The sequence below is a fragment of the Acanthopagrus latus genome, chromosome 12 (assembly GCF_904848185.1).
Source record: "Acanthopagrus latus isolate v.2019 chromosome 12, fAcaLat1.1, whole genome shotgun sequence".
Lineage (NCBI taxonomy): Eukaryota > Metazoa > Chordata > Actinopteri > Spariformes > Sparidae > Acanthopagrus > Acanthopagrus latus.
In genome coordinates this window covers 11,206,807-11,225,868 of record NC_051050.1, presented here as the reverse complement: position 1 = coordinate 11,225,868, position 19,062 = coordinate 11,206,807, and the positions used below count along the sequence as shown (strand labels likewise).

General features: G+C 42.7%; 1 protein-coding gene across 1 annotated transcript in view; it reads left to right on the top strand.

Moving 5' to 3' along the window:
- trabd2a (TraB domain containing 2A) overlaps positions 1 to 16,408 on the top strand; it is a 66,501-nt gene extending 50,093 nt beyond the window's left edge. Inside the window, exons 8-10 of the mRNA XM_037116995.1 lie at positions 8,436 to 8,526; positions 12,012 to 12,272; positions 14,926 to 16,408. Of these exons, the coding sequence (XP_036972890.1) occupies positions 8,436 to 8,526; positions 12,012 to 12,272; positions 14,926 to 15,124 (551 nt within the window). The 3' untranslated portion in view covers positions 15,125 to 16,408. The remainder of the gene's footprint in view (positions 1 to 8,435; positions 8,527 to 12,011; positions 12,273 to 14,925) is intronic.
- The last annotated feature ends 2,654 nt before the right edge of the window (positions 16,409 to 19,062 follow it).

Genomic DNA, 19,062 nt, shown 5'->3' with positions numbered 1-19,062 from the left:
TTTAACACTTTGCGGACTCGGGGAAGTCATAACAGGAAGTTAAATGCATTTTTTAATGCTTTCAGATCAGATCAAACATGACTATTCAACATGAGAGACGTTGATTTCTAAGGCATATAAGTCTTATCTGAACAAATGCAGTGAGCATGTTTTTGATTATAAGAACATTTTAAAAAAAACATGCAGGGGTGTCACTATATTGCTATATTCACTATATATATATAATAATAATTACATTACATTTTTCATATATATATATATATATATATATATATATATATATATATATATATATATATATATATATATATGAAAAATGTAATGTAATTATTATTTTTACAGTTGTGGTTACAGACGCTCTCCATGTCGCTACTCATGTATTTTGAGGGTAATTTATTTGCAAGACAGTACACACAATAAACAACAGCCAAGACAGATTTGATTTGATTGCAATTATTATTATTCTTTTAGGGTTAGGGTCAGGAGGTTGACTCCTGCCCCCTCCAGCACGCGTTCCTCGTACAGATACCGTGCTTTTTCATTTCGGGATCGAGCGTGAAAGCAGATTTCAAAAAGTTCTCATTAATTGAGATGTAGTTTTGAGGGAAATCATGACATCATCCTAAGAAACGAGGCCCATACAGCAGGTCATTAACGACTGAGCTGCAGAAGCACTAAAACAACACTTGGAGGTTTGGTTTGGCTCGGTCACCGGTTTCACCCTGAAACTGGACTTCTCTGCTGCTTTGTCAGTCTGTGTTTTTATATCCTTATACGCGTAGGTGGGCTGCATCATATGTAGTTTGGGTTTTAAAGAGGGACATTTATTTAATTGCAGAGGAGAGAGAACTGAGAGATGCAACAGATTGGAGGTAAAATGGAATATGTTATAGATTTTGGACTGGTTTGAACGTATGACTCAAGTTGAATTTGTTGACACAGACACTTTTAACCAAACATGTCTCGGACTTGGCTACTGGCTTTCTCTCCTATGCTATTAAAACAACAGTGTCCTCATCCTGCAGGGAGTTTGGATCACAGTGACAACATATAGCTGCATGTAACATCGCACTAAATTGATTCCAGGCGAAAACAGTCATTTTGAAATTATTTTTCCATGGCCCATGCAGCGGCGAAGAATCTCGGTGCCTGCTCGGATGAAGATTGTATTAACATTAAGAGGCTCTTCTCAGCGCCACAAGCTGGCCACGGTTCATAAATTATGAACGCTTCGCTTAAGAAAACAACATTAAGTGCTGCTGTCTAGTAATTGAATTGTGGTTAAGATCTCCTCACATTAAACACTTCTCAGCGCTTCTCGGCTGTGTTCCTGTCTCGTCGCTTCCTAACCGTTTTAGCCTCTGTATGTGCCTGTAGGGATGTTGGTGTTGATATCTCAACAAATGCTTGATGGATTGCCTTGAAATGTAGCACCGTCGTTCATTAACCCGAGAGGACGAATCCCACTGACTTTGGCAAACCTATCAATAGAGAATGCCATGAGGTTAACATCTTGGTTTTTAAACAGCTCCACAGCAATTGGATAAGCTGCAACCAAATTTAGACCCCAGAGGATGAATCCTAGTAATCGGAGTGATACCCGGACCCGTCCTTTCTGACTTGAATCCTGTCCTTCAGGTTTTGTTTTCCATGGAAACGTAACGGTATCCAGCACAATATCTCAGCACATACTGGATGGATATCGTACCCGTATCTATGATTTCAGCAGAGTTTGCTGATCAACATTTCTGCAAATCCACAGTAACATCCAAGGTTGATATTTGTAGCAAACGTCCTGATCTTTGTGAAACCATGATTTTCTCCTAATACTAACACTGTTTTTTGTGTCCATACTTTGACCTATACAAATGTAAAGTTGCAACCTAAATTTTTTTCATCTGTGGTTCTGCAGAAACGTACCCAGCTAAAATTCTTGTGGTTGCATCTGGTCCCCTGATAATGTTTGATACACTTGGTGCTTCCACTGAACATGTCATCGAGCACCATCATCAGGTCAAATGTGTCCACTTCTTTGGTTTATGACCAGTTGCCTGAAAAACTTAATACATTCCCATCAGCCTTAGCTCTGTTTGACTGTACTCTTTGGTATTTTTCAAATGTTAGCGTGCTAACATGCTAAACTAAGACGATGCACATGAAACATTTTACCGTCTGCCGCTTTACAGCATCATTATGTTACCATGCTGATGTTAGCACCTCTGGCCATTAATATTGGCTTTACAGAGCTGCTGACGTGGCTACAGACTCTGCAGACGCCATGTTTCGTTTCCATCAGAGTAAAGCTGCTGGTCACCTGCTTTGAAATGAATAATGAAAAAAGAAAAACATACAATAGCAGTGCTCAGCTGCATGCGATGGAAATTTTTATCTCACCAGCAATTATAAAAGAAATGACAAAGTAAAGACTGATGCTACCACATGTAATTATTCTCAGCTAGCTTGACGCTCTTTAATCATATTTGTCTGTGTTTTGAGGCCGTTGCCAACAGTGTCCTGTTCTCTTCAAACAAATTGCACTTGACAGAAGGCTGGTTTTAAATGTAATACCAGGAGGAATTGACTGTCCATCAAAGATATAAAAAAAAAGTATGATTCAACCGAGGATAATAAGAAGTGCCATGTAAGCAGAGTCTGTATTTCCAGACACTTGATATGTGTGTTAATACGGAGTTGGCATTGTTTGCAAACCACCAGGACGACTGTGTGATCTCTCTGCCAGTGGATAACCAATAATTTTCCTGTTATTTGTCTCTGACACGAGTGTCACTTTTATGGATGGCTGCACCTCCTTGACTAATGAAGACACTGAGGTTGTTTTGTCTGTTCGCAGCTTGCAGAGCCAAAACAGTGACTTTCCAGCAGAGACTTTGGCCGGTTCATGCTTTCGACGTCCTAGAAATGTCAAGTCCGAAAATTCAGCCTATTATTTAGTTCTGACAATAGTTTTTAATAGCTCTCTTTTCCTTCTGTGTGCACGCTGAGATTTATGCAGGATTGATGTTACTAAAACCACGCGCGTGTCAAATATCCGCACAAGAATAGAGAGCCTGAAAAGAATTGGCCGGTCGCGAGGTGCGTCCAAGCCAAGAGCGTGTGGCTTCATGTCGCTGGCAATAAAAGTTACTTCCAGGAAGTAACACACTAAAACACAGCACACGACAGCCTAAAGAAAGTACCAGACACCTCGCTGTCATCTTCTCCAGTGAAAGGCTTCATTTGGCTCTCAGTGCAGTGATTACGGGCTGCTGGGCCCAGCTGACCAACATAGGTACATAAACAGCTAGCACAGGCTACACGGGGCCTGAATGGCCTCAGCGCTGCCTGTAGCGTTTGTTTATCCAACATGCTGTAATGTTATGAGAACTGCTGCTCGGGCGCTGGTTACAAGTCGTAATGTAAATATTAATGTGCATGGAAAGGGGATGCTATTTAAGGCTTACCATATGTTCTAATAATTTGAGCCGCTGATTGTGGAGGCTGGATGTCTTTTTAAGGACGGGGCGCCGCCGTGGTTCTCATCTGGTGTTGCTCCGACTGAGCGCAGGTGTGCAGAGAGGTGTCAGTCAAACCTGTTTTTCGGAAAGATGGATGTATTAAAAGAGAAGTACGATAGGGATGAGTGGCAGCCAGGTTAGGAAATGCTCTCCATTTCATAAAACAAATGTACATGGTGGGATATAGAGGTTTTTGGGATGTATAGAGGACGATTTTTGAATCGTCTCCTAAAATGACATCCCTGTACAGCTTTATAACAGCTTTTCTCTCCACCCGGCGCTGCTTTTGCTTTTTTCTGCTGAACCCGTCCCCACGTTTATTGTTAACAACGTGGTATGAGTTCTCTGGTGTGCCCTCTAGTGGTAGGTTTATATTCCAGTAACATGCTCAGTACTGCAGCAACTAAGTGAACAGTTACGTTTGCGACGCAGGCGGTTGTCTACGTGATCGTGTGGGTTAAAAAGTAAGAATGTCTCCAGCCTTAGAAGGGGCCGCTTCCAAGGATCAACCACAATGTATTTGGGCCAGCCAATGAGCAGTCTTCAAACCTCTTTTATGGGAGACAGAGGAGCTACAACGAGACTGACCTGTTATTTCAACACTGTTCCCACTCAAACTTCTGACTCGTTTGAGCGCAGGCAACAAAACTATGCCACCTGATCATCGGACGCTCTTCCAGACTCTTGCGAAAGCTGCCACTTCTTGGAAATGATCAGTAAACACGTAAAAACTCTGTAGCTTTCTATAACCATGACATGAGCCAATCTGTGACCCTCCAGCCCAGCCGTGCCATGTATGAATGTCGCTGCATGTAGGCAGTTAGCTGTGAATGAGAGCTTTCAGGCCTGTCCCTGGTCTTTATCTCTACCATCTCCCCCTCTCTCAGGGCTCCTGGAACAACATACAGTCAACTTATTGTGCATTGATGTATATGTTCTTGGCCCATTTCATAGATTTAAAATGTATGAAATTGGCCTAAATAAATAATCTGTGGAAATAAATGTCAGATGTCACAGATGTCACTCCAGGGGTGTGCAGCTTAACCTGTGGGCCGGGCCGTATCGTGGGCTGCAGGCCTCTCGAAGGAGCCTAAATGAACAATTCCTCATGTAGAGGACCCCAAAGCATCACTGAAGGGTCACATTTTGTGCCTGAAGGTACATAAACTGTCGCGTCCAATTATCAAAGTACAAAAATGACAACTGTTTAAAGCCGGTGTGTGTGAGGAAATGTTTTCACTTTGATTTGGCGTGAGACGACCGATGAGCAGAAAGAAAAGAAAAAAAAAAGCGGTTCTGTGAGCGAACACGCGATGAAAACATCTGTGTTACCAGTGTGGCAAAAACCAAGCTTAATGCATCGCAGACGAACGCTGTAATATTTATGTGTCAGCTCCACGGCATCAGCATTTTCACAATTGCCCTGTGTTTTGTTTTGAGGGCAAATATTGTAGCATTGAAGCAGAAAAGCAAATGTGGAAGCAGTTTCGCCGCGTGCACTGAGTCACTGTGTGAGTTCCTGAGCTCTAGAAACGCCCTCTCTGACCCAGATGTCGATGCTCATAGGGTTGCGCATCGGTAGTCAATTCGATCAATGAGTAACTAAGTTTAAGAAGTAACTCTTCCTCCTTTGTCCTCTCTGATAGAAACAACAGAAAAATACGTAGCGTGGCTCCGATTTTGAGCAGTATGAGAGTGAAAGAGAAAGAGGCGGTTGTCACAAATCACCTGGCATATTTAGGCCTCAGAGTACATGTCAGTTGCCAAAGGCTACATCATACATGTGGAAAAAAAAATGGAGGCCTTTCTAAAACATAATTTTCTTTTCCTATGTCCTGCCTCTTTCTGGTGCATCAATCATTTTTAATCAAAGATGTCTGAATTTTAAGTTTTGTTTGTCATTCCATGACTCTGGTGCGCCAGCAGGCTGCAGGCTATTCTGTAAGGGAAAAAAAAAAAAAAGTATGAAACACGTTCTTGTTCAGGTGGACGGGGTGCTCAAAAGAAATGGCCTTTATGCGGATTGCCCCGCAGCTAGAAATTCATCCTTCATCATTTCTCAATCATTAAATTTAAATTAAAAAAAAATGTGTGACCAGTGTAAAGAGTAGCTCACCGAAAAAGCTAAAGTCACAGTCATTTTCCGCTGGCCCCGTGCCGACGTGAAGCCGGGTGAAGTTTGGTGATCTATAAAACATTTCTGGAGGTTCACAGCAAAACAGCACTGTAGCATTTTCTTAAACAACTGAAGCAGATCTGGACTTTTTTGAAAATGTTGCGAAATGGCTCCGTACAGCCTGTCTGGCTTAATCCAAGTGTCTGGAGGCCTCAAGAAACCAAACTGATTTGAAAGCTGTTGAACTTCTTTAAGTTGCTTTTGCTTTTCATAGCTTCTTAGATAAAGGTGTAAGCATGCAGCCTAACCGCATCAAGGGTGTAAATGTCTTTTCACATCAACTCGATCCTAGGGCTTTCGGAGACTTTGGTTACGTCGGACTAATGTCCCCGTCTACTTCAGTTGTTTAGGAGAATGCCGCGACACTGTTTTGCTGTGAATCCCCAGAAATGTTTTGCGGGCTACAACACTTCCCTCAGCTTTGATCAGCGTTTGATGAGTAGACGACTGAATTTTCATTTTCGGGTGAACCTCTCCTTTAAGGACACGCTGGCTGCTCAAAAATGGAAAGCATATTTGGACAAAAAAAAAAAAAAAAAAAAAAATCCATGAATCTGTGTGTTCATTGTGTGTGATCTCACCGAGAAGCTCCCGCTCAGAAGCAGAAATGTCACTGTTTAAAAGTTTTAGTTTTTTTTTTGCACCCCAGGCTCTTTTTTTTAATGTTTTCTTTATGCTCAAACATTTAAAATCACTTTATTTTTATTATTTTCAACTCTTCAAACACACACTGAAGAAGCCTTTGGGGACAAGTCAGAATTGATGGTTTACCTCCTATTAGAATTTGCGTCTTTGTGTGTGTGTGTGTGTGTGTGTGTGTGTGTGTGTGTGTGTGTGTGTGTGTGTGTGTATCCCTTTTGAAGTTTTCGGGGTCCGCCCACCCCTCTGTGGCTCCGCATTGTGCCGAACAGCTCCATTTGTCCCACCTTAATCCCCTGACGTAAACTCACATAAATCACGCTGAGTTGTTTCTAAACGTGGGCAGGCTGGAAAACTCGCTCTCCGCCTCGCTCCGGTTTCCAACTCCCATGGAGAGTCCAGGAGCTGCTGGGAATTCATTTAACTGACCACCTGCATCGGTGATGATTTCAGTATGAAGTAAAAAAAAAAAAGAATAAATAAACAAATGTCTCTTTTGCATGGTAACACATAAGTTTATCGCTCTCCACCAGAAAAATCAAAGGTGAGAGGTTGTGCGAAGCGATTCCTCCTCGTGGAGTGGCCGAGCAGGTACAACTCGACCGTATTTACCGAGAAGACTCATTTAAGAAAAATAAAAAAAGGCTGACTGAAACAAATCTTGACAGTTTTACCCCACCATGTCTGCTGCATCCCTCTAGAGATGGAGCAGCATCATGGCAGCCATAGTGCACGCGGGCCAACCTCTCTCTCCATCGGTGGCTCTGGGCCAGATTAAAGTGCTGGGGCTCATTGTTTACACAGCTCTGTGGTGCCACGACTGAGCGGGCCCAAACAATGGGCCCCTGCTCCCCCCCCCTTGTCAGAGCCAGGGGAAGAATAGAGACCTCTTGACATGGCAACCTGAAGCCTCAACGCCCCCACTTCACTCAGCTGAGAGGGTCAGAGTGAGAAAAAGAGGAGGAAGAAGGAGAAGTTGGAGATAAGGAAGGTGGAGAAGGGAGAGAGAAAATGGAAGCAGAAGAAAGGAGCGGGACGGGGGGAAGAGAGGTAAAGAGGTGAAGACAGATGGTGCAAACGGTAGTACAGGAGGAGACGAGAGAGAAAAGAAATGAGGAGGGAGTTGCATAAAGTGCTCGCAGTTTAAAGGAACAGTTCACCCAAGTTCAGTCATTATCTACTCGCAAGACATTTCTGGAGCTTCGCAGAAAAACAGCGTTGCATCGTTCTTCTGAACAACTGAAGTAGCTGGGGACTCGTTTTAAAATGTAAAGAAACAACAACAAAAAAAACAAGGAAAAACATGGAATGCAGCTTGTCTGACGCAAGTCTCCAGATATCCTGAGTTCCCAAATCAATATAAAATATATTTACAACCTCAATTTGCACTTTTAGCTTAGCAGCTGCAGTTATGATTTTGGCTTCAAAAACAGTTCTTAAATCAATTTGGATCTCAGGGCCTCCAGAGACTTGGAATACAGTGGACAAGCTGTATGGAGCCCATTTATGTTGATAGTTCACATCTACCTTAGTTGTTTAAGAAAATATATTGCAACATGGAACAAACAATAATGTTTTGTGGAGAACAAAACTTCACCTGACTTTCGATCAGCATGGGGATGAGCTGACGATGACTTAATTTTTGTGTGTGTGTTTGTGAATTTACCCTTTAATGTATCCAAACCAACAATAAAACAATCACTATTTCTGGACATGTTGCCTGGATTATGCTAAGCTAGGCTAACTCCTCTAGGCCTAGCTCCAAATGTAGCACTTGAGTGTGGTATTAATCTTATTGTCTACAGCAATTGAGCACATTTCCCCAAAGTCTAAAACTACTCATTTCATTTTAAACTAAAATATTCAACCCTTCAAACAGAAATTTAAAAAAAAAAACAGTGTCCTGAACATTGGGAAATGAAGCCGACCGCCTGACAACCGCTCCTCTTTCTGTCACGCCGAGGACCTGATTCCAGTTTTCCCTACGAGCTTCTTACACAGTGCAGTTAGAATGTCAGTTTCAATCTGCCTGCAGTTGCTCAGCATTACTAGGAGTTGGAGGTCATCACTCTCCTTTTTTTTTTTCCCTCTCTGTTTGGTCGCAGGTCACTTCCTCGGCAACAATACGGTCATTGACGTGCTGCGTCGCCAGGGGTACGAGGTGGAGCACACTCCCGCTGGGCAGCCCATAAACAGGTAAATTTACAGCTGAACCGCCCTTAAACACACACATACATCAACCAGTGACACGTTTTAGCTGGACTAGTTTTTTTTTGGGGGGGGGGGGTTTGTCTTGGCTAAACAGCGTGCAAATTTAATAAATCCCCCAAATATTATATGAGCTTTTAATTTGACAAAATGACTGCAATTTTTCCCCTGAAATAGAAATGTTTTTCTTATAATTTGACTTTCGTGTAACACCGAACCTTTTCTCTGTTGATGAGTTTAACTGCCAAGGATCCCTCACATACTTCAAAGTAAGGGGTCGTTTTAGCTAAATCTGCCTCAATCTACCAATGACAGGAAATGGTAAATTGCTGGTAAGACCGATTTAAGTATGATTTCTTCTCCTTAAAATGATTTATAATGAAAGACACATTGGGTTCGGTAAAGTTATTGATTGATAGATAAACGAGTACATTTCTCAGGACTCTTTTTAAGGAGTTCATTTTCCATATAAAGCAGGAGAATTTTGACAGTCTCGAGACTGACAAAGAAAGTAGCAAGAAGAAATGAGAAGCACCGAGATGACGGATAGAGGCCGGGGCAGAAAATATTGTGTTTCGCCCAAGATTTTGCACATTATGATTTCTTCCGAAAAACACAAGTCTGTGAAACTCGTGGGCCCATATTTTATCACTTAAATGGGTGTAAGGTTTCATGTCCCGGCCGCATGATACCGGGCAACCGCTGCTGCTGCATGGCCCTGACAGGAATATATATTTCTCTCAACTTTTTCACTGACTGGATTTCAAATGGGAAATCATTTTTCCAAGTAAGCGCAGCGCCATAGTTGGTCTGTGTTCATTCACAGACCCAAAACAGATGTTCGGGCTCTGCTACAGCCCCCTTTGCGAGAAATGTGTTGTCTGCGAATAATCAAAAACTGCACTCGCCAGTTTAACGCTGAGTGATTCTCGCTCTTTGGGTACACACTCTCTCCAGAATGTCCCCTGAACATGACTGTTTGTTTGATCGCCTCATTCTGAAGTTTGTCATTGCTTTATTGATTTACTTGCACTGTTGACACTGGAGGAGTTGTGTTTATTCGCTGATTATGAAACGCTGTAGAAAGTTGTTAATCACGGAAAAATAAAAAATGAATAGCCAGCGCCCTGTTCTTGTTACGGTGGATAAAAGGACCTTCGTTGGTATTACATTTTCAGCTCTGTGATTATGGAAATTAACTTTGAATACTTTCTCACTGACAGTTTCACATTCAGTGTTTGTTGTCCCCGTTGATTAGAACTATCATATGGAATCACTCAGTCTGAAAGTGTGAACCTGTTAACTTTTGCCGTTAGCAATGAGCTTGATATATGTAACACTGTAGATTTTCGTGGAATCACACCCTGTTTTTGACACTATTCAGCATCAACATTTTATCACCAACAGCCAATCAGTGTCTTTACATGCCTCTATATTAGCTTTCATTTTTGGTGGCGGGCTCCGCCATTCCCGCCCTCAATACCACAACAGAGCAGCTGTGCCTAATCAAATCTTAGGTGCCCAATTAGGATCTCTGCATAAATTATGCAAATGTGTGACATGATGACATCACACTACATTGTGATGTCACAAAGTCACAGAATTAAAAGTGAGACTACATACGAGGCGGTTTTGGAGCAGTGTTTTTTTATGAGAGAGAACTTGTCTTGGTGCAGGCTCTGACCTTTTTAACATTTAAGATCTTTTACATTTAATTCGCTGCTAATGCAGAACAGGCGTGTCTTACTGCTGCCTCTTCACATTAAAAGCACTTTGAGTGGCTTTTAATGTGAAGCAGTCACAGGAAACACGATTTCCTGGTTGCAGCGATTAGCGCTGCAATCATTCACCAAAACTGTGTCCGACAAGATGCAGACCTACAACATCTCAGGGAAGCAACCAACTTTACTGCACTATGCAGTTGTGTAGGAAGACTACTGGTGCAATGCACAGCATGAAATCAAGTTATTAATGGCTCAATTCTTTTTTAAACAACGTGACTCTGTAATGCTCCTCTGTAAACAGACAGCTGCTTTTCTGTTGTATTTCTGACATCGTAGCAACTCAACAAGTGTTTACAGTGTCCAACCACACGAAAAATGTTGTAATAACTATGAACATTTTCAAATCTCTCCAGCGTTAACAGATAATGTCAAAACATTTAGGAGTAGGATTTGTGACTATGAGGCTGCAAAACCAAGTGAGCGTGGTGTGGTGGAGCTTTAGCTTTAGGCTGTCTCATGTTTAAAGTCTTCGGTTTCAGGAAAAAAATACGCACACTGATGTCTCTTACTCATCGGGGGCCTTGATTCTCTTCTGCTGTTTCCTCTGTGTAGATTGCGCAACAGATAAATCTGACAAAATCCCCACCAGTGAAGTGTTGTTGAAAAGGCCGACCCCGGCAGAGCTCATACCTCCTGCTGTGAAGCATGTAGTGCAGCCTACCGTGGCACACTGTGCGGGTGGCTATCGCACTGCTGATCTGTGTTTTTGTGTGAACGAGTGAGTGAATGAAGGCGAGAATCCACTTTCACACGCACAAACGCTGTGTTTGATGCAGGATTATGAGCCTGTCATGATCCTGCATTTGACCCGGCTTTGAATGTGCGCGTGTGTGTGTGTGTGTGTGTGTGACACGCATGGTGACTGTTAAGAGTCGACCAGCGACTCGCCCGGAACAAGAGTGTCTTTAATCAGAAAGATGAGTTTTGGTTTTTGCTCCTCATACTTCCCATTCCGATACTTTAATTTGTTTTTTCCAGAAAGTCTCGCAGATATGTTCTCTATTAGACTGCAGATTGGTTCTAGGAAGGTCCACAGCATCCTGTTCATACATAGTGGGATACTTCCTTCCCTTCCCTTCCCTTCCCTTCCCTTCCCTTCCCTTTGTCAGTGTCTTCACTGTCTTAACCTCTCCTCTCCCGGATGAATGTGGCACACATGGCACTTTCAATGGTGCATCCACTTTCACCAGTTACATAAAAGGAATACAGCAAAGGAAATCTGTTACACTTATGGTAGATTACTCATTGTTATTATTAAACTTTCAAGATACTGTAGTTTTCATAAAGAAGGACGGATTCACAACAGGAATCAGGACACAGGGGATCCAAAGGAGGGTAATAGCAATAAAAAGGAGGAAATGTGCTAAAATGTATCCCAGCATCCATAGAAACACCTCCTGCAGCATAATCACTTTCTCCGCCGTTAATCAATTTGTTCAGGGTCTAACATTTCATGGCAGCTGATATCTAAAGGATAGATTTTTGGTTGAGGATCCCTTTCTTACAGCTTCCCTGCAGTCCTAAAATCTGCAGCTCTCTCTTTCCAAACAAAACCTCAATTTTGTATCTGCGTAGACACAGACACAGTTGTCAAATGCATTAATGCGATAATTGGTAACTTACTGCTGCTCTCGTGCCAGTAAATGTGATGTTTAATAGTATCTTATCTGTGATGTTCACCCTCTGTAGGAGGCCTGCCTCACCAGAGTCAGAGGGGCACCACGATGAGTCTCCCGTCCTGGAGCCTTTCCTCCACGAGCTCCCCCACAAAGAGGAAGACCAGGGGCGTCCCCTGGAGGATGATCTGTTACCCCACATGCTCCTGCCGCCGGACAGCCTGGAGCTGCTGGAGAAGGCGGAGAGGAGGATGCTGAAGAAAAAGAGGAGGAACAAGCAGAAGAAACAGCGGCACCGGCATTTCAACGACCTGTGGGTTCGAATCGAGGAGAGGTAAGAGCAGGGAGAAAAGGGGGCTGAGGAGGACGAGGAGAGGTGTAGAACAGGTGACACGTGAGGTCGCGGGTGGGAGGAAAGAGAAGAGAAGAAAGACGGAGAGGATGTGAGGGGGGAAATTGGAAATGTGTAATGCAGTCTCTCTCGCTCGTCTATAGAACCAAGCTGACACTTCCTGGTGTGGCGCCGCAGGCTCCAACAGCCACCGTATCACATCACCATACTCTTCATGCAGTCTGCACAGACTTCTGCACATGTATACACACCCTGCAGTGAGGCATGAGTCCAGACCAGTTCCCAGCTGGTGTAAGTGTCTTGGACGAGAAAAAAGCAGCCTGGGAATTCCTGCTTGGTATCCGGTTTTTGGTCTCACAGTAGCTTCAGGCGGGGACTAACCGGACAACAAAACAAGCTCACCTTTCAGCCAAAAAAAAGGAGACCCCTGCTCGAGGTGTGGTCTGCCGCGTCGAGGCATGTCTCGGTTCATCACAAGGGCAACATTTTGCTTTTTTTGTCTTCATGAAAATGCGATTTTGCACGTAGGTGGGTGACAAAAAGGTTAATTTGACCCTTCACCCTTTTTCTACACCCGAGTTCAGAGCAGGAGGAGCGTCACGCATCGGGGAAAGGATTCAGACTATCACAAGGCCAGCACACTCGTTCACACCTTCAGGGCAGTTTTAGAGTTTGTGGTTCACGGACATGCAAAATTCACACTAAAATACCTCAGGACCTTCCTTCCATGAGGAGACAGAGCACGCCACTGATCCACCCAGACAACCTCTCACATTTAAATTTCACTGCGTTGTGCTGAAACAACCACAGCCTCGGCTTTTCACCCGGTCGGTTTATAATTTTGCTCAGGTAGAAACAACTGTGGCTAACTGGCCGGGCAAGAGTTTGCCAAGCTGGTCCCGCGCAGGATTCTCTTGCCCTCAAAAGCCTGTCGAGCTTTGAAGGCGCATTTTTTTCCCATGTACAGTACACGTGCTTCCAAATTAGCGACAGGAAGAAAAAAAGAAAAATGACCACCGTAGCATCTGTTCTTCGCGGGAACAGGAGGGCGCCTGTGTGCGTTTGTGTACATTATGTCTGCGAGAAATGTTTTCTCTCTTTCTGAGGGGACCCCGTGCTTTTGGGACAGAAAGGAAACAGACTGTTTGTGTATGCATGTTGCAAAGTGTACACGGTGCGCGCCTTTGTATATTTTAACGTCTGAAAAAGGTGGCTGAGGGGAGAAAGGAGGGAGGGGGGCGAGCCGGAGGAACGGAGGCGACTGCAGCGCCACAGTTCTCTGTTGTGTCTGACGCAGGGGTCACAGAGCGACGCGTCACACCTGGTTTCCTCACACCTCTCCTGGCCTTCCATCCCAAGCAAGCCTCGCTCACAATAACCCCATTCTCTGAACGTTCAAATATCCGTTTCAGCCACAAGTCTCACTAAAAAAGGGTAGCAGTTAAATTATCTTCTCCCTGCTCGGTCCGAAATTATGTCAAATTGCCGTTCCAGGCCCTCTGGTATGAGCAGATCTGGACTTCAAGAACTTGTGTTATTTGTTTTGCCTGGCCTCGTCCCAGTCCAAACCGCACAAGCGCCGCAGCCCATGCATCAAACAGGAGGGCAGAAATGATTTAATTAGCGGGCTTGTTTAGAAAAGGACAGATAAGCGGAGAAAGAGAGACAGCCAACGAGGCAGACGGGATCTAAAATATTGGGAGAGGAAGAGAGAAGGGTGGGGGGAGGAGGTGGGCTCCTCTGATTGGTGCTTGCTGCGGCGATGGATTCTTTTGTCGAGGAATTTTCCTGTGTAGGCTTCAACATCATTAATATTTCCATTGTTGTCCAGCAGTCTGCATATTTTCTCTGGCAGTCGTGGAGGCTGTGGGGATGTAGAGGGAGACTCCTGTTCTCCTGCTGATTAAACCATGATTTTCCCTCCCAGCTCCAGAGTGTAGAGGCTGAGCAGGAAGACAGAGCAGAATCCTGCATGTTTAAAAGTAAAAAAAAATAAATATGGAAACTAGTCTGGAAATAATCAGATCTTTTTCACCTAAATTCCTGTAACTTCTACAGGGGGAATATCTTTGAGTTGATCTTAGAATCATAGCTTGTTTCTGCCCAAATTTTTTGAAACGCGTTCATGCAAACTGAAAATCAAAAATCACAATCAATCAATCATAAACTTCACAACTTACATAATCGGCTTCAAATGAAAACCTCTTAAAACTTGACACAAGCATTTTTCAATATGATAACATATTTCGGTAAATAAGCAAAAATTTAAATCTAAAGCCAGTGGGGGAAAAAAAACAACCACCATCACTCTCCTGGTGCTCTCATCTCACAATCAGGACCGCTAGCTGCACCGCTAACTGAGCTAAATAGCGAATAGCAATCACAGTCAGCAGATGTTAGTGGTTACTCTGGTGAAATGCTGCCCTCTATTTGTTTGAATGTGAATTTGACAGGTGGCCAGCAGAGCTGCAATAATTAGTTAATTAGTTGATCAAAAAGAAAACCAGTCACCAGATATTTTAGATTGGTTAATTGTTTCAGACAATTGTTGTTAAATTGTCATTTTGGGCTTTATAAATAAAATTGATGTTGTTTTTTTAAACTAGTCCCTCTGCTGTCTTATTTCTCTCCACAGCACCATGGTCCAGTCTCCCCCACCGCCACTCGTGCGCATCATCAATGGTTACATCACGGTGCAGCCGCCCGACAGAGTCCACAACCAGCACAGCCACCATCACAAATCCTCGGCATCGACGACCTCATCGTCTTCGCCATATTCACTTGTCTTCCTTTGCACTTTGCTTGCAGTGCGAACATGGACTGCGTTCCTCTAGCCGATAAACTTTCACATATTATGGTGGTTTCATGCATCAGGGCATATAAAAGTGAGGTCTGATCATGCACCATAATGCCATGACGAAGGTGACCATAAGAGAAAAAAAGGGCACGGAGAATGGACGTGAAATCAGCCCGAGCGGTCAGGTAACAGTACACTCCACGGATGTGAGGTCAGATATAGTTTGTGTCGTTGGGACTGAATGGTAAATCATGTCAACAGAGCGTGTCTCTTTCAAAATGTGGCCTTTATGAGCATGTAAGTTCATATAACATCAGGTTTCCAGGAAGATTTCATAAGGTTCTCATCATAGCAGGAGGGAGTACACAGAACACAGAAGTATTATGGGATGTCTCTCTGATATCACACTACATGTCTATTTCCTCGAGGATTAGAGTGTTACAGTAGACACTCACCATCCAACATTCAAACCTCTGGGAAGCTCACTGATGGGAGTTTTTAAAAAATTTTTTTTTACCAAACATCATCAAAACTAATGCTGAATATCAGATTCCCGAGAGTGCGTGTGTGTGTGTCTGTGTGTGTGTGTTTGAAACAAACAAAGTCTATCAGCTCTTAACCCCGCCCCCCGACCGTGCAGACAGAGGTGTTCTTCTTCAGACCTTAATTTATTCTTCCATTTTAGAAGAATTTGTTTAATGTTGCATCAAAGCCTACTGTGAGGGGGAATTGTACATATTGTTTCTAAATATTATAGATGTATTTTAGAATTATACAAAAAAATGAAAATTATCAAAACTTTTGTTGTTGTTGTTTATATAAATATATAAATAGATATGCAGTATATTTTTGGAAAGAAATTCAGGAACTAACCACCATAGCCCATCTCATGTGTCTCACTGAAAGGACTCTTCTCTTTTTTTTTGGAAGGGACATGTGATTGTAATTGTACTATATGTATCAGTGTTATCACTTGCTTTGCTGTATGTGTCTGCTGAAAGGACTCATGTTATGTGTATGTGTTTATTTCACATAGGAATCATGTGTTTAATTTATTTAACTGCTATAGTTTTGCTGTAGTTCATATGAAACATTCCCAAGTGTTTGCTTTTGTATTTTTTACAGCCACTATGATGTCCAGCTGTGTTATTTCAAATGTTTTCAAGTATGATTTTTAAAATGTATATGATGGTAATAATAAGTCAGTCTTATCCACAGATACACCACATACAGCATAGTGCTTTAGGTCTGTCACATTTCACTTATGGCATGAGATGATTGTAATAGTATTACCATGACAACAATAAAATATTTATCTAGATTAAAAGATGATTTTATTTCTTGATTGATTCATTTCACTATTATTGTCATGATTAATTGATTAACGTTTAATCAATAAAATGTCAAAAACTATTTGAAAAATGCTCATTGCAATTTCCTGGCACCCAAAGTGACATTTTCAAAGAGCAAATGTCCCACATCTCTCTATAAAAGCAAGGAATCTCTGTGTGTGTGTGTGTGTGTGTGTGTGTGTGTGTGTGTCTGTTCCTCAAATATCTCTGCGGATCAGGTTCAGACTGACCTGAGAGTTTCAACATGGCTGCTGTGTGGTTTAATGGTGTGCAACGTCGGATTTGTTTGGACTACAAAAGTGATGGACTGGTAATCTGGGATTTCGGCACATGCCAGAGAGGCCTTCAGCCCTAGTGGAACATTTGGGCGGCCGACCAATCACAGAGCGACCCCGCGATCGTTTCTCTCGGCCCACTTTCAAGCATCAATAAGGTTGTCACACTAAAAAGCTTTCACATTACCTCTCCTACCCCTCTTTCACATTTACAAAGATGCTAATCTAATCAGTACTTATATACCCCATATGGGTCTATATATCACAGTCATGGTGATCATTTACAGTCACAAACTCTTATATCAGCCTGCATTGTTTTGTAGCGATATTAAATACGATTATTTGTTTACAAAAGTTAAAATGAAGCAATGCCTTCTGGGAATTTCGAGACTGAATCGAGTAGACCGTCTGCCTGACTGTTGGAAGTTGGAAGTTGACTGAGATTAAGCTAGCAAAAAATGAATTGAGGCATGCGGAGACACAAGGGGGGAGCGGAGAAAAGAGAGAAATCTCAGAGAGCGCTGTTGGCTGACGGTGAAAAATACTGCAAACTGACTGATCCGTTTTTAAAATCAAGTGCAGCTTCAGCTCGCACCAGCGCTAATACTGCTAGCACTAATGTTAGCGACAAGCTGAGCCAGCACAGTATGGAGAAAGACAGGACCGTGAGGAATATCAGCAAGAGGAGGATGAAGAGGTAGACATGGGTAACTGCGTGAAGGTAAGACACGTTTTTATTATGGAGCGGCTGGCTCAGATGAATTACTTATTTGGTTTATGCATTGTTCTGGTGCAGTTGTTTAACGTTATAGCATAGGAGTTCACCATGACTGGGGCTATCAACCGTGCGTGTTCTTTTCCTGCGTCAAAAGGTGCGAAATGTCTAAAACCGGACTTAGGGTAAATAATGTCCGCCACGCTTTTTGGCGAACATTGCCATCACATTTGCTTTGTATCTGGTGCAGGGAGAAACGGTATTTGTCACAAAATTGTCCAAGCAGTAAGTTTGGTTGTTGAGGAACGGGAAGTTCTGGGAGGGACGGAGATGGATGAATGACAGGCAACGACGGTCGGTGTAGAGACAGCCAGCGATGTTGAGAGTTGAGAGATTTGTGACATTTAGGGTGTTTGGAGTGTGTTGTTAGTGTGTTATGTAGTGTTCGGTGTGGTGTGTTTAGTGTGTAGTGGAGTCGTTTTTTTTTGCTTAATGAGTCAAAACAATGAGGAGACTGCTTAATGTGTAGCAGACAGTACAGTTCTTCATTTAGCTGGAAAGAGCTCAGGCAGACCTGAGCATTGCCTGCATTTAAATGTAAATAGTTACATATAAGTTTGTAAATTTTGAAAATGTATGCACATATTTAACAAACAACAGTTTGTATTTGCATTAGAAGTCATAAAAAATGGTTTGTTAAACATATTTATGGTTTTCACAGTAAAAAATGTAACTTTTTCTACTCGGATTTCATATTTTTTTGTGTGATTTTAGGTCCATTGTGTTAATACAGTATGTCAAAATAAAGACAATAACTGTAGAGTCACACATGTGAGGTTGTGCTGAAAATAATGACACCAAGTAAATAGTTTTTAAGGTGAAATATAATGGCAAAATAAAAAATAGTCAGAAACGGCCAATTATACCCTGGAATATCAGATGTTACAACAAACCTAAATATCCCTGACGTCCCACCTTCAAACACAGCCTCATTTGGCCATCCTTGAAAAAGCTACTTAACCTCCCACTTTTCTATAGGAATACATACTTCCTACGGGCACTGCACTAGTCCTAAGTAAATGCACTGTGTGTCAAGTCACTTTAAATTAGATTACTAACTACTGATACAAGACATTTAGTCTGGTATTACAACAGCACTACACTGATCATGTGTTCTGACTGCCCTGAACATACACACATACACACAGTCTGCCCTCCTGTCCTAACCCAGGGTTCACAGCATGTTTATGTGAGGTTAATGTGCTGTGATAAGGCCGCTATTAGGAGCTGTTTGATGTGCGCATGTGGTCTGCCACAAACAAGGCAGCTGCTCGGCCAGCGCAGGTCCGCTCCTGCATGAAACAAACAGGAAACCAGAGCCAAGGGCTTCTTTAGATGTACAGGAAATGAGAGTTAATTGATTTGTTCCATCAACAGGAAAAGAAAGCTAATCGACTTGTTAGTTTGCGCTTTGATTTAGGACTGTGTGCTACAAGAGGTCACAGAGGTCCGTGTATGACTGATGCGCACGAGCGATGTTGAGACAGGAAGCCCAAGATTCATTGGTATAAATGAGGTGTGAGGTATGAGAGGTAAGTGGTTCAATCCACCGAGTACTTATTCTCTGTCTGCT